Source organism: Drosophila mojavensis, unplaced genomic scaffold (genome assembly GCF_018153725.1).
Source record: "Drosophila mojavensis isolate 15081-1352.22 unplaced genomic scaffold, ASM1815372v1 contig_16, whole genome shotgun sequence".
NCBI lineage: Eukaryota > Metazoa > Arthropoda > Insecta > Diptera > Drosophilidae > Drosophila > Drosophila mojavensis.
Window position 1 is genome coordinate 10,931,867 of NW_025318693.1, and position 14,737 is coordinate 10,946,603.

Genomic DNA, 14,737 nt, shown 5'->3' on the forward strand with positions numbered 1-14,737 from the left:
AATTTTTGGTCGGATATTTTCAAATATAAAGCAAGAATTAAGTCTAAAAAATGAAAGATAAATTTAAAATAAAATAAAGTGTCCAATTCACATTTTCTTTTATTAATTTGATAGAGAACAAATTAAGATGCTCGAGAGCAATACTCTCAATGCATATATAAAATCAAAATCTTCAGATTTTCTCAAAAGCACGCCAATCGCTCGCCGTGTGCATACATATGTGCTCAGAATAGATTCGACCAACGAACGGCATAATACGGTTTTCGCGGCGTGAAAAAATCGCGAAATATTCTCTCAAAATATAGATAAAAAGGAAATTCTGTGGTGGGGCGGACGATTGTGTGCATAACAAAAGTGCAAGTAATTATTTGTTGTTTTAATATTATGCAAATTTTTACAAATAACGACGGACAGCAAATACCAGAAAATCTTGCGCACAGTTATATATTTTAGTCTATTTTATGTCCCGAAGAACATAAAATTTAAAATTGTGTATTCAATGTGGCAATATCATCTATACAGCATTCTGAAAGTGGCGAAACGAACGCCTAGTGAAAGTAATGGGCATTAAGATATACACATGATGAGCTCCACTCATAGACAAACGCGTGCACGCACCCACACATACATACACAGTCATGTATATACTCACACGCCCATATCCAATGCTGCACTTTGGGGGCCACATTTCTCCCAAAAAATGGAAATATTAATTGCGTGTAACCTAAAAATGAAATATTGGAAGTGTGCACTCCTCACCAACTGGGAATGCCAGTTGGTGGAGGGCGGAGGGGGTATGTCTCAACGAAGTGTCTTGGGTGGGGGGAGGCCAAACAAAAGAGTGTCAGCAATTTAAAAATAGTTTACGCTATTGTTTCTATTTATTGTGATTTTGTATTAGTTTTCATGCGGCTGTTTGTTGTTTGGCCTGTCGATTGCTAGCTGGATAATAATATATTTGTACAACAAATTGTGGCATCAAGTGCATTCGCAAAATGTGTGCGGGGGGATGGGGTCTTCAAATCGTTTTGTTCTGATCCGTTCCGTTTATTGACCACAGAGGCGTAAATATTATTTCAAATATTTCCAAAACTTTTGCACATGTGGCGAAACGTGCTAAAATTTCGTTTTTCAAATTTATTGTTTATTTCATGTATTTTAAGCGTTACACTTTGAGGCATTTCAAATTACCCCATATACGATACGTATACACAAGTCTGCCAATTTATATACAAACACATACATATACATACATATTTATAAGAGGGTGGACTGTGTGTGTGTCTGTGTGCTTGTGTTTTGGGTTATTGTGTGTGTGGCGGACGTTCCACATTTGTCTTCCTCTTTTATAAACAAATTTTTGATTTCGATAATTCGTGGGATATTCTTGTCTTGCGTGTATTTCTAGTGGCGTATCTCTCCGAGTAAACAAACAGAAGCCAATTGAGCATTTCAGTACGCGCATAGGCACACATAGCTGGACACTCATACCTACACACGCGCACACATACATATATATATATTTATGTAAACCGAAGTGGACTTGCGCTGGTTTCTCAACTTGCAATGGAAGGAGCACCACCGCCAAAGCCTCGTCGGACACGACATAGAATCAGTGCCATGCACTATGAATCCCTGCCCACGGCTCCGCCTGCCATGTGCGGACGGACCGATGAGAACATCTTCCAGTTTCCAGCTGTGGCCTCGCGGGCACGCAATCTCTCTGCTTCGCCCAAGCTGCGCGAGGAGAAGGATTTGCCCGTGTGCGAGCATGGAAAGCATAGTTGTCACTTCTGTCAGCCCTACCGAGCGGATCGTGGCACGATTGAGCCGCTCAAGAATCGGCTCAACACTGCCATTGAGGCCATGGATCAACTAACTCGCACATGTGCAATGCTTGAGGGCCTGTTGGAGCAGAAACTTGCCACCATCACGGACAATGACGAGGAGTCGGCAGCCGGAATGGAGTCGGATATGATAGCCCTCAATGCTGCTTCAACTTCAACTTCAACCTCAACTCTGACTGCAGCCAGTGCTCCTGCTGCTGCACAAGCTCCAGCCACATCCACACCCACCGCCGACACCGAATTCGAGTTGGAGCACTCGTTGACCTGGCTGGAATCCCTATTGGGCACCGAGGTGGTGCCTCCCACAAAGCATGGCAAATTCAAGCGGTATGTACATATTGAAATACGATATTCCACGCTGGGATAAGTCTGATATCCACACCACAGAATACGCGAGCGCAGTAAGTCCATGATGGAGGAAGAGATAAACATGTATTTAAAGGGCGACCGGCAGATGAAGAACTCCTCTAGGCCATATTTGCTGCGCCGGCAGAGCACCTACAGCGACAACAAGTCCAAGGTGTCCAAGTGGACAAAGGTGAAGGCGGCTTTCAAGTGGGAGCGGGCCAATGTGCCGCCCACAGCTGCTCACGATTCCAATACATTGATGCCGCTTAATCTAGAAGTAGAAAGGTATTTCAGATAATTCTGTTCTAAAATATAATCGATGCTAAGTCCATAATCTCTTCTAGATATTTAAAGGTGCCAATAAGCGGCGCAGGCGGCAGCAGCTCCGCGGACAGCATCATCAGCTCCTCGTCGGGTCACTTTTTGAGCGAAACGGGCGGCACACCTGGTACCATCAGCTCGGCCAGCTCCTTGGATGAGCTGCAAATGGATGCGGGCAGTCGCCAGCCAATGCGTAAATCCCTTCTCGAACTGCTTTGATTTATTTATTTGGTGCAGCTTTCACTCTGATTATAGGGCGACATTCAGCGAAGGGTGACTCGCGGCCCTCCAGCTATGAAGTGGAGCTGCGTAAGTCGGCCACGGATGAGCGCTTGGATACGGCCAAGTGCTCGCTGCCAAGCAAATCATCATCGAATAAGTCTCTACGTCGCTCGCGAGCCTTCTCGGACTTTGAGGTGCTGCCCGAGGATCATGTGGCGGACATTAAGGCGACGACCAGTCGCCGGAACAAGCTGCCGCCCAGTCCTTTAAATCTCAATCAGGTGTGCAGTGATCTGCCGCAGCTGCATTCTCCGCTCAAGAGTCCAAAGGATGGATCACGTATGCGTCAAGTGAACTCGCCGGGAAACTCTTCGGTGCCGAGCAGTCCATCCAGGCATTCGGATTTCTTTGGTGAATTTGGTGGGTGAGCTGTTTGGTGGCTACCATATTAGCGGTTTCCATTAACGTCTGGCTTTACAGAGAGCGAGGAGCTATCAAGTGGAGTTTCCTCGGAGCCCACGACGCCAAACTGTAAGACTTTCACACAGAACGAAGATGAAGTATTTCAACATTATCAACTTCTACTACTCAAACTAGATATGGAGTTCAAGCACAAGCAATGCGAACTAAAGCGAGCCAGCGCGAGCAATCGCAGTAAGCCACACGATAGACATTCAGGTAATCCACCGACCACGCCTAATCCCGATTCTATTCCAGGCGTCAAGCTCAGCAGTGGTGGCCCAGGCAGCGTCAGTGGCAGCGGCAAGCGCAGCAGCGAGGAGCATTCACCCACGCAGCTGCTGCACAGTGATCTTATGTCCACCGAACAGCTCGAGCAGAATTTGACGCCGCAGTTCAAGAAGAAGCTTCACAAATGGCGGGCCAAGCAGCAGAGCTCCAATTGCTATGCCACCTCCGAGACAGCGGCGAGTCCCACAGCCAAAAGTCTAAGTGGCGGCGATATAAAGCCAAAAATCGACTGGAATCTTTGGAGCTCGGGTGCATTGAAGCTTGAGGGTCAGGGCCTGTGCGCGCTGCCAGACCAAAAGGATTTACCTGAAAAGTTTCAAAAAAAGCTGGGTGAGTCCACAGTGAGCTGTGCGATTGAGATATTTGGTTATCCAAAATATTTATCCTCAGAGCAATGGAACCGCTTGAAGTGTACGCCCGTCGGTGGCACCAACTCCGACAATGATTCTCTCAAGCGCAGCTCCAAGCACAATCAGTCCAGCCGGCGAGGCTCTGATGATGATCGCTGGTACAAGCACAAGCCGCACGAAAAGGAAAAGTATGTATATTGTAAATATCCCCGCCTGGATCAGTTTCTATTTATCTTACTCGCAGATTGGCACGCCTTAAAGCTATCGTGGCACCGGATCATACATCTAAGAATATTGAGGTGAAGACCTCAGATGGCGAGGTGAGAAAATTCGAGGGCATCTCTCGCAAATTTACACGTAAGCTTTACGAGTGGGAGAAGGCCAGAGGCATCGGACCAGAGGCCTCCACGTTTGCGCTGCTCCATCCTGGCTACAGTCCTTTATATGTGGGTCTCATCAACAAGGAGTGCAATAAAAGTGAGTCCTATTTGACAAGACTCTGGTTGTTAGTATAAGACATCATATTTTCTATTTTATGTAGACAACCCCGAGCACTCACCGACGCTGAGCCGCTCACTATCGCTGGATAGTGTGGCGCCCAATGGCAATCAGGCTCCGGTCATATCGCAGCAGGCCTCATCCTTGTCGCTAAACGATGTCAACGATTTTAAGGAGATGCAGGACTGCACAGATTCGCCGGATCAGGAGTTCAAGAAGTACGACGAGCCCGAGGCAGTGATGGTCGAAGTGGAGGAGCACATACACGACACCGCCTCCCCGCTGGTTACCGCCCACACGCTGGTCGAGCAGCAAACGCCCATCTACAAGTACGAGGAGGTGCAGTGCAATGACTATGTGTAAGTGAATGCATTTAATGACTAGAAACGGTTTGAATGACGCCTCGCCTATTTATAAACCCCTGCAGCAACTCGCGTCGAGTTCAGAGCTTTGAGTCACACACGAACCTGGCCCCGCTGCTGGGTGCACTGAAACGTGCCGACGAGCTGTTTGCCCGGCTCAAGCAGGCCACCGCAGACATCGTGGAGCATGTGGAAATGCGGGATTGCCAGGCGACCTTGCTGAGCATTCGCAGTATTTATCTATACTACTCCAACAATTTGATGAAACCGAACGTGCTGAATGCTGTGTCCGATGTTCAGAGTGACTTGGGCCGTCTGGCCGAGCTGGTAGGTGCATTTGGCCGACACGGAAACCGAACTGTAATGTGCTTGTATACTGCAGATTGTGAAGTCACCGCTGGATGAGGCATGCTGTCAGGAGACAATGGCGGAGCGCACGACCGAGTACTTGGAGGAGCTTCAGGGTCTACACGAATCGCTACTCTGCCTAAAGTTGAGCATACGTAAGCTCTCCTTTAAATAACTATATGTCCTTTCATTACCTTCCATTCATTTCGATGCAGAGGGCGGCACGACTCGTTTCCCCCGGGACGTTGTGCCGGACATCAACATAACGGCCGAGGACGGGCAGCAAGTGGAGAGCAGCTCTACCTATGCCACTGGCGATGCTTCCAGCCGCGATCATCTGACGCTGGATGAGCACAGCGCCGCCTCGCCTTCGCCCTCGCCCAGGGAGCATGAGACCGAGACAAGCACCACGACAGGCACCCTCTGCCGAGCGAGCAGCTCTGTGACTGCATCCAAGAAAAAGCTGCGCCTGCGCAAGATGGGCTCGCGTCAGAATAGTAAAACCGAGAGCGATAGCAGTGATGCGGATACACAGAGTGTGTTGGAGACACCGCGACGCATACGCCGCAAGAACTTCCGGCTGAAGCAGCGATCATTAGATGATGATTTTCGCCTGAGCTCTGTGACAACGACGGGCCATGCGCCATCGGCCGAGCCAGAGGAAATCATTTGCAGTTCGCTAAAAGTGAAGCCTGGCGAACGCATCGAGGAGTCGCACAGCATAGCCAGCAGTATAGCCCAGCCGATCGCCAAGCAAGCTGGCTTCGTACCACCGCCGTTGCCGGAGCAGCATGCACGCAGCTACAACACCAATGCCAATGTGTTTGTGAAGACCAAGCGCAAGCTATTCACTGCAGTGCCGAAGCCCAATGCCCCCGAGGGCATAACTGTCATAGAGAAGGAGCTGGAGAGTCCCACGTATAGCGTCGAGGAGGCACAGTCTCCCATATCCAAGGTGCCCACTAAGCAGGCTGCGCCACGTCCTTTAAGTCTATACAAATCCATCAGCTTGGAGCGCCTGTTGCCTCTGCGAGCCAAGGATGAGTTGCGCAAGTGCCAGAGCGCCAATGATGTGCATCGATCGTCCATTCCGGTGCGTGCTCCACTTGCTAGCGATAGCATAAAATGCCTGACGCGCTCCAAGCGTCACCTGGGCATGTCCGCATTTCCCCAAGCGCCTCCGCGCAAAGCGCATCTCTACAAGAAGAACTCGCTGCACAAGTCGCAGAGCGCCACAGTTAGCAACAACATTGAGCACAAGATTGCCAAGACCAGCTCTGGGTCCTCGGTGAGCAAGGCCTGGCCAGCATCGACGTCCATAGTATTGCCCAACAAGCAGGACAATACACTACCACGCATACAGCGCAAGCTGGAGGCCAAGGCAAAGGTTATGCACACCCCAACCAAGGCAAAGCACTTCGAGTTCCCAACATCCATCATGGAGCCCCAACGTCCGATGACGCCGATGTCTGAGCGCGCCTTGCGACTGCAGCAGGCCAAGGCAGAGTTTTTACAGAGTGCACCAGTGACGCCCAGGCAGGAGCCCCTGACTCCCATAGCCATGAACAATGTGCCCTTGCACAAGAGCGTCAGTGCTGGCAGCATGCGGGGCGATGTGGGCTGCTCGATAGAGCAGCTGCAGCAACGACAACAACAAGAAGTGACCACGGATCAGGAGAGTGTCAGCAACTCCAGCGCCTACGATAGCTTGCCGCGCACTGTCACGCGCTCGGCACGGATCTCCAGCAAACTGGGCTTTGCCACGCTGGCCTCCAAGCTGCGTCGCGGCGGCAAAAAGCCCAAGGAACCACCGGCTCCCATGCCGCCAGGCAGTGCATTGTCCGCACTCTGTCGACAAACGCTGATGGCCGATTTGGTCATTGGTGGCGAACACCCACCACCCAGTCCCTCTGCGACCACATCGGCGCCCGCTCGCAATGTGCTCAAGTCTCAGAGCTCACCACAAGCGGCCATATCGAATTTGCATGCCAGCTACGAGGGCCTCAACAAATCCCTAAGCGAGCAGTATGTGCGCCAGCTCAAAGAGAGCGACGTCTAGTCAGCCATATATGTATGAGCACCTAAGTCCTCTAACTTCAGATCTAAGCATATCAGTGAATGTCATCAGATTGGCTACCCAACAGCTTACCAAATATATTATACAACACAATAGTAAATTCGAAAAGTCTATTTTTAGTTAAAACTGAAGCTATCTGCGCATATGACGAGTCTTATGGATATTGTAGGAAAGACTCTACCTCTGTTATTCCAAGGATTGTCTAGTTACACTTTTCTTGCATTTACTTTGCACAGACTTGGCCTCCTCAAATATAACCAACTAACCAGATTAATCTATCGATGATCTACGTAATCATCGTCGATATTATCGCTGCCATCATCGTCGTCCTCTGCAATGTCGTTCTCCTGATCAATTTTCACGGGCTCTGCGTCGGTGTTCCAATAGCGCTCGTTCTCCGGCTTAAGGAAATCGTATTCCGGCTTATCTGTGTCCACAAACGTAATGCATACCGTTAGATTCTGTACAGTCTCAACCATTTGCGGAATGCTGTCCTTAAATTCCAAGCCACATTGCACCGACTGCAATACAGCGCCTGGCAGCTGATTGTTGATTTTGTCGTAGCCAGCGATACCCACGGCGATAATGTCGTGCAGCCGGCGTAGAGCTTTGAATACGTTTAGTGTGCCGGAGAGTATTTTGCCCACCAATGTTTTCTTGGCGGATATCTTCTTGTAGATGCTAACCAGCTGCTTCACGTTTAGCTTGATCTCCTTGACGGAGGCAACAGTTTCATCCTGGACTTTCAGTATCAGCCCCATGGTGTAGGTGTAGCAGTCAACACCGCCGTTGATGGCATGCAAAGCTTCCGTAAACTGCGGCACATGCGAATAGCTGCAGTAGGCGGCTTGCGAGACACGCCCCCAGGTGTGCCACATAGCCTCCAGCCCAGCAATGGCGGCCATCACAATCTTCGGTTTGTTCAGCTTCAGCAGATTGATTTCCAAGTCTTTGGCGCGTGCCACAAGTTGCTCAATGCCCAGCTGCGATTCATCGATTAAATCCTGCAGTATGTCCAGCAGATCCTGCAACTCCAGCAGCTCCTGCTCAGTCAAGTCCCTGCTGGGCTGGCCCACCATCTCCTCCAGCGAGGGCAGCCTTGTGTCGTACTCAATGATGGGCTTGTAGCTTAAATAGCCCTTAAACTGCTCTCGAAATTCATCAAAGACCTTAGCATAGGTGGCGTCCAATGGCTCAACCGTGGGCAGCGCCACCTGGGCGCTGCCATCGCCGCTCTGCATGGACAGGCTGTATAGATAGTCATGCTGCGTTTGCAGCTCGCGATAAAATGGTCGCAGGGCTTCCACTTCTGTGGCAGATAAGTCAAATTCCTTGGCTTGTTGCACCAACAGATTACTCATCTCCTGGTGTGCCCAAGTGCTGCCCAGGAGCAGACAGCCAAGCAGAGGCAGCAGCACTAAAACTCCCATCATTTCGCCGCCTCGAATGAAGTTGATCAACTGACACTCAGTCCATTACGGCACGTTTGGTCTTTTTCGTTATCATTGGTATGGACTGTAAATCTTATCAACGACCACACTTGGATTTTCATAAATAGTTTGATAAGATGAAGCTAATCTTATTTATGGTTCTTGCGCGCCAATTTGCAACAACAATCATTTTATTTCGGGCTTTAATCTTCAAGTAGTCAATAATAGAACAATGGCATATCCAAGAAGTTATTTAAACTAATCGCGCTACATCTACATTTCTGTATATGTATTCTTGATATTATCTTATATATTCTGTGTGTCCATTAAACAAGTGAATTTAAGTAACATATTAAGTTATGCGTTTTGGAGTCATGATTGTCATGATGATCTATCATTCTCTAAATATGTATATGACTAATTGGTACGGTAATAATGTTCATTAATTGACTATAAATAGGAAGAATATGTCATCATTTGACTATATATGTCTGTAAATATTACAACTATATGTCATAATGTGTTTCACTAATCAATTAATATCTGTATTGCTGAAAATGTTCAATGACAAATGACGATAGCTAGAAAGTAAATAAATATTATATCTTATTCTTGCTATCAGCTCTGAGTCATGCATATGCGTGTACTTTATTCGTTTCTTCTCTATGTAGGGTTATATTGGTATTTTTGAGCAGTTAAACAGAAAGTAAAATGCCTTTTGGAAACACTTTGGCAGACAAGAAGAAGCTTGAAGAGCTCGACAAATATTAAATAATGCTGCTGAAATAATAGAAAATTATATGTGATACTTAATATCTATTTATATATTTTCTATTACAATAATTAATAAAACCATTTGTTTATACTCAATACTGGAAGGAAAATACGATCAAAATTTCAACAGACACATCTAATAGAATGGCTAATGATTGATGAGTGATCACTGATCATGAAGACTGGTGAAATATGACGACTGATGATTGATATAGCATGTAGCCAAAGGTTGTTTTTTTATTATATTACAATATTATAATAAAGATTAGTGCATAGCAAAACAATAAAAAATTCAGCAGAAACAAGAGAGTGAAACTACAAAAAATATAATGTATATATATAAAATATAGTTATATAAATGCCTAGTAAGTGTGCAATGATATCGGTGCACTAAATTTTGTGATCTTATCTCATTGTTTGTCTCAGTTTTTCATCATGAAAATTGAGAAGCTGTGTAGGGCTCTTGTGCTTTATCAATTTTTATCATAACTCGACGCCAATATATATTTGGCATTGCCATTGCATTGGCCAGCAATAGAAAGCGAGGCATCATGGGCAGAACAATTCAAATTTTAAGCGTACTCCTGCTGACCTGGGCAGTGAGTATATATTAAGTAAAATGCTCTGTATGGCTTCATAATGTTGGCTATTTTATAGTACACCCAGGCGCAGATCGACAGCAACACAAACAGCATTGCGGAAACAACGGAGACTGTAGACAGCACGGAGACAACGGAGACTACGGAATATGGACCAATTAACATGGTAGTTGATCAGCTGTCGAATATGGCCGTGAATATAAGTGATCAGACGTCCACACAGCTGCAAGCGAATATTGAGCGCACATTGACGAGCATATTGGATGATCTGGAAGAGCTGACTACCAATGCCATGGCCGAGATGAGCATAGCCATCGACGACACGAATCAGGTGCTGCTGGGCAATCCCGAGTGCAACGCCGCCTGGAATCTGCAAGACTTCACACTCAACGTCACAGATGAGCTCAGAGGCTGCACGGAGCAGCTGAGCAATATGATTGCAACGTATCGCGGCGAGGGCCAGCAAGCTTTGGCCAACGTGCAGAGCTTTGTGCAGCAAATGGCGCAGCTGCCAATAGTCTGTCAGAGTCAACAAATGGGCGTGGCACTGGCACCAATGGGCATTAGCTTTGACAACAGCAACAGTTGCTTTCTGCGCGGCATCGCAGTCATCAATCAAGGACTAGCTGAGGCCATGCACAATGCCTCCCTGTTGCTGGTGCGCACGCGCCGCCTGGCCCAGAATGAATTGGCTCGGTCACAGCAATGCAGCAATGCGCTCGTCGCCCAGGTCACTGAGTATCTGCGCGTTCAGCGCGCCAATTGTAGTTAAGTAGGACTTGAACTATTCATAAAAGAGAATTTTCGATTGTATCGTACGCAAATATATGTATGTATGTAAATGGCAATTTATGCACCCAAAGGATACGCTTGAACAGGATGCATTGGGCTCATTGGTTATGCATGCGCATTCGTCAGCGGAAAAGGAATTGCAATCGAAGCGCATTGACATTTATTTGACAAGTTTTTGATTGATTTTACAGCTGCTCCTTTGGCATAATTTTTGGCAAGCATTTTTAGTTTGGCCTAAACACGAAGTTCACTTTTCAAACTCTCTTGCATCTAATTTGTATAAATATTTAAATGCCGACTCTTCTTGCCAATTGGTCAATGGGCTTTGTCAGCGACACGTGGCAACACACACGAACTAAACATCAGTCAAACAACGACCAGAGAGAGGCAACAGCTGGCCATCGAAAGAGACAGCATTGGCTGGTAGACACTCTCTCGCTCGCTCATTCATCTCTCTGTCTCTCTCGCTCGCTTGGGTCAGGTCTACGTTCATGCATTTCCGCAGAGAGCCAAATTATTTTGACCTGCGCCCAAACACTGAGCACAATTTAGATGCGCTTTGCATGCAGCTACTTTGCTACTGCGTAATTTGTTGCTCTGAAATTGTTTTCAGTGCATAGGAAACTACGAACAGAAAATTCCTACTTTTTTTTTTTTTTTTTTTGGCTCAATGGCGCAATTTTACCCAGTAAGCAAGCATCTGAATTTTATCTTATTTTTACGACTCGTAACAGTTGTTGTTGATGATCGCGGTATTGTTGTTGTTGCTGTTGTTGTAGCTGAAACGCTGCGATACCTATACAAGGCCTACTCCAACATCTGTTGAGCATTTTCTAGACAACTGACGGAACCTGGTGACGAACTGAGCCCAAGACATTTCCCCAGTTTGGATTGTCTAATGCCAAGTGAAGGAAAAGTGCAAATTAGAAATAATTTGAGTGTATACGAGATATCGATATATAAAATCAGTAACAATAAGTATATAAAATAAGTATATATACCATATACACCATCAGCTATTTGCTATAGATAGACAATGTGTTAGAACAGAGCAATTTATAACACTTAAATTATCTTTTAAGCATAATGTTTAGCTCTTTTACGAACACAAATATTTGATCTATATTTTAGCACATTAATGGCTCGTCGCTGCAGGCCATTTTTGGTGAATATCCAGGTAACACTGTCCAACACTTTAATGATGCTCCTTTCGCTGGAATCCCAGCAGCACTTGGCTTGCGCTCTAGTAAAGCTTTCTACTTTTTCCTGCGCAACAATGTTGTTATTATTAATATGATTTTAATCGCTTTGGCCTTGATCCATGCTAATTTTCTCGTCTCTACGAATGCTTCGGCATATACTTAATCGTCTCCTGATTAATGTCTTAGCTTGACTTAATTGAAGTCAATTTTGGCCATTCGCTTTGATTGATGCTGAGCACTATGAGAACTGTAATCGTTGGACTGCCGCATTTCGCTGCCGCAGGACATCTAGAACTGTCTACTAACCAGTAGTGATCAGCTCCTAGTATATATTTGCGTCTTTGCGGGTTTTGTAACCAACTGGCGCACCTTCGATGCGACCTGCGCATGAGCACAATAAGAAATTATCATTATTATTATTATTTGCTGGAAACGAGCCGCGTGGCGTGCGAGTGAAAGCCAGCCAAAAAGGACTAGACCCGCAGACCGGCAGCCAGAGCGAGATAGAACCAATACTCAAGCCAAGGGGCAACATATGCTGCCCAAGGATCGCTCAGAACAAACGGACGGCGCATGCCGTCATCTGGTGCTACTTTGACTTCAAAATTGGGTAGCATTTGCCGTTGCCTTTCCCGTTCCCGTTCCCGTTCCCGTTTTGGCTGCTGTTGCTGTTGCCGTTCTTCTTTGTGGGTTTGTTTTTGTTGTAGTTGTTTCATTTACGGTTCGATATTTTGCTGCTCTCGCCAACTACTATACAATTTCAAGGAAGCAGAGAGCTCCCGCTCCTGCTGCCCCTCCTCCTTCTTCAACAGTTAGTGCTGACTTCCGATGAGCACGAGTGAGGAAGAGCAAAGAGTGAAAAAGAGCGGCAAGCGCAACAGCAGGATAAACCGCTTAAAGGACATGGACAGCAGTGCGCCAAGACAAATTGGAAAGGGTTGCTGCCTGATGGACTGCAAGAGTGAGGAAGGTGTGATGCCGACAAGGATACACAGATGCAGCTCAGTTAACCACTGTCGGGCCTTGGGCTCCGCTTACAAATCCGAATTGAGACCCAAACTCGCGCGCACGCTTTGCAATGCCTGGCTATATGAACACGTGTGCCCAACCAACGTCAGCTGGCCGGGTCAGGAATAGGGCTAACGGCATATAGCTCTTAATAATAGTTACAGAAAAAAGCAAACCAAACCCAAAGTAATCATAGAAAGAATGGCGCTTGTCTTATTGAAGTCATATATATCGTATTGAAAAATAATTGGAAAATTTACTGTGCAAATTTCTAAGATGAATACATTGACTTGAAATATATCGTATATTTTATACCTTCCTGCAATCCAAAGATAAGAAAAGGCTGACAATCCACTTCCCATATAAGTATCGAAGTGAAAAGTGAAGCTCTGCACAGGGCCATGAAATATCTGAGTGAGACGCTTCTCGTTAGAATATACATAACTACTTGTAATTATTACATATTATATGAATTATTATTATTATATGAACACAATTTATATATTCGCATAATATTTAAATAATAATTTCTTTCTTTTTTTATAGCAAAAAACTATGATTCTGATTCTACGAGTATAATTATTATGATATGATATGTTTATGTTTATTCATAAAATCATATAAAAAAAATTATATGACACTTATTATTATTATTTTTTATTTTTACTGATTCTTATTTTGTTTATTTAACAAAAGTTACTTCATTTAAATTGGAGTTTTAGTTGATGAGAATAACTCAAATTTATTCCTGCTTTGAATATGTGACAATTAGGCAGATTGAACTTCCATAAAAATTAAATAGAAATTAAGAGAATAAGCTTAGTTTATTATTGCATGTTACTTAAGGGAGAATTTAACTGTATTTTAGATAATAAATAATTAAAGTGTAACGAAGGGAGTAAAACACTTATGTGTAGATCAAATAGAAAAGATAATTTGATCATATATTTTATTTCAATATAATAAGAGACGTTGATTTGCTTAAACTATTTTATTTTATTATTTTAGAATCAACATTGCCCCCATTAAATTAACTTTCTCTGCATTCAGCTCTAGTTCCTTCATTAAACATTTGCAAGTCGGTGAGAGCAATTAGTCAAATGGTCTGCCCTTAAATTAACTATGCAACATGTTGAGGTAAATGTAATAAATTGTAGCGATTAATAAATTACCGATTCCAACGGCGTAGATAATTTGGGACTATTTACAAAAAGTTGTGCGGGACACAAAGACGAAGAACATTAAACAACAGCCAGAAAAAAACAAAAAATAAAAACAGAAATATAATTTACATTAAAATGCTGAGATATAGAAATAAATAATGAACTTTGGCTGGACGAGACAAATGTAAAATTTAACAGAGCGCGCAATTCAATTAGAGAATCCTGCGAGAATACAAAAAAATTAAGCAATAAAATTTGATTTGGTTCACGCAAATTCAAAGCGATTGTCCAGCATCAAAAGGAGTACAAGGACACGCCGCACCGCGAAAGGGAAACTGAAATAGAGTAATAGCAATGAATCAGGACTTGTGTTGGGCAATAAAATGCCTATTCTAAGGTCAAGCCATTGCCGTTGCCGTTGTCGTTGCCGTTTTCAGTTTCGTTCTCAAATTCGTGTCATAATGTGTTGTAAGTAGTTGCCTTTGTGTGCTGCGCACGCACAAAGGACTCACCGGGGCGGCGAATTGTGAGCGCTATTGTTTGGCTGAAGGACCTGCGCCGATGGGCACGATGGGAACACCCGCACGGTTCTCAGGCATCTTGGCTGCTGTTGCAGTTGCGACCACAACTTGACTTGCCTTGACCA

The 14,737-nt window shown here is 45.2% G+C and overlaps 3 protein-coding genes and 1 long non-coding RNA gene across 7 annotated transcripts; 2 read left to right on the forward strand and 2 right to left on the reverse strand.

The window, feature by feature from the left end:
• Nucleotides 1–1,122: 1,122 nt before the first annotated feature.
• LOC122756768 lies at nt 1,123–4,489 on the reverse strand. Its single transcript, XR_006356621.1, has 3 exons — nt 4,398–4,489; nt 4,077–4,322; nt 1,123–3,993 (listed from the first exon to the last, which is right to left on the reverse strand). It is a non-coding gene; the product is annotated as an uncharacterized LOC122756768 (long non-coding RNA).
• Nucleotides 1,567–7,223, forward strand: LOC6572726. 4 transcript variants are annotated; one of them, XM_015166574.3, is made up of 13 exons: nt 1,567–2,174; nt 2,235–2,480; nt 2,540–2,709; nt 2,772–3,158; nt 3,219–3,269; nt 3,336–3,392; nt 3,456–3,818; nt 3,879–4,026; nt 4,083–4,315; nt 4,380–4,695; nt 4,764–5,025; nt 5,081–5,201; nt 5,262–7,223. In XM_015166574.3, exons 1-13 carry the CDS (start codon nt 1,567–1,569, stop codon nt 7,103–7,105), a joined length of 4,806 nt encoding a protein of 1,601 aa, XP_015022060.1. In that variant the 3' UTR covers nt 7,106–7,223. The 4 variants fall into 4 exon arrangements, with proteins under 4 accessions (XP_015022060.1, XP_032583959.1, XP_043863149.1 ...); XM_032728068.2 differs by having other exon boundaries at nt 3,219–3,392; XM_044007214.1 differs by having other exon boundaries at nt 3,336–3,818.
• On the reverse strand, nt 7,220–8,592 carry LOC6572725. The gene has a single exon (XM_001998795.4). It carries the CDS (start codon nt 8,554–8,556, stop codon nt 7,399–7,401), a length of 1,158 nt encoding a protein of 385 aa, XP_001998831.1. The 5' UTR covers nt 8,557–8,592; the 3' UTR covers nt 7,220–7,398.
• Nucleotides 8,593–9,833: 1,241 nt separating this feature from the next.
• On the forward strand, nt 9,834–10,774 carry LOC6572724. The gene is made up of 2 exons (XM_001998794.4): nt 9,834–9,926; nt 9,985–10,774. The coding sequence occupies exons 1-2, from the start codon at nt 9,879–9,881 to the stop codon at nt 10,696–10,698; spliced, it is 762 nt and encodes a 253-aa protein (XP_001998830.1). The 5' UTR covers nt 9,834–9,878; the 3' UTR covers nt 10,699–10,774.
• The last annotated feature ends 3,963 nt before the right edge of the window (nt 10,775–14,737 follow it).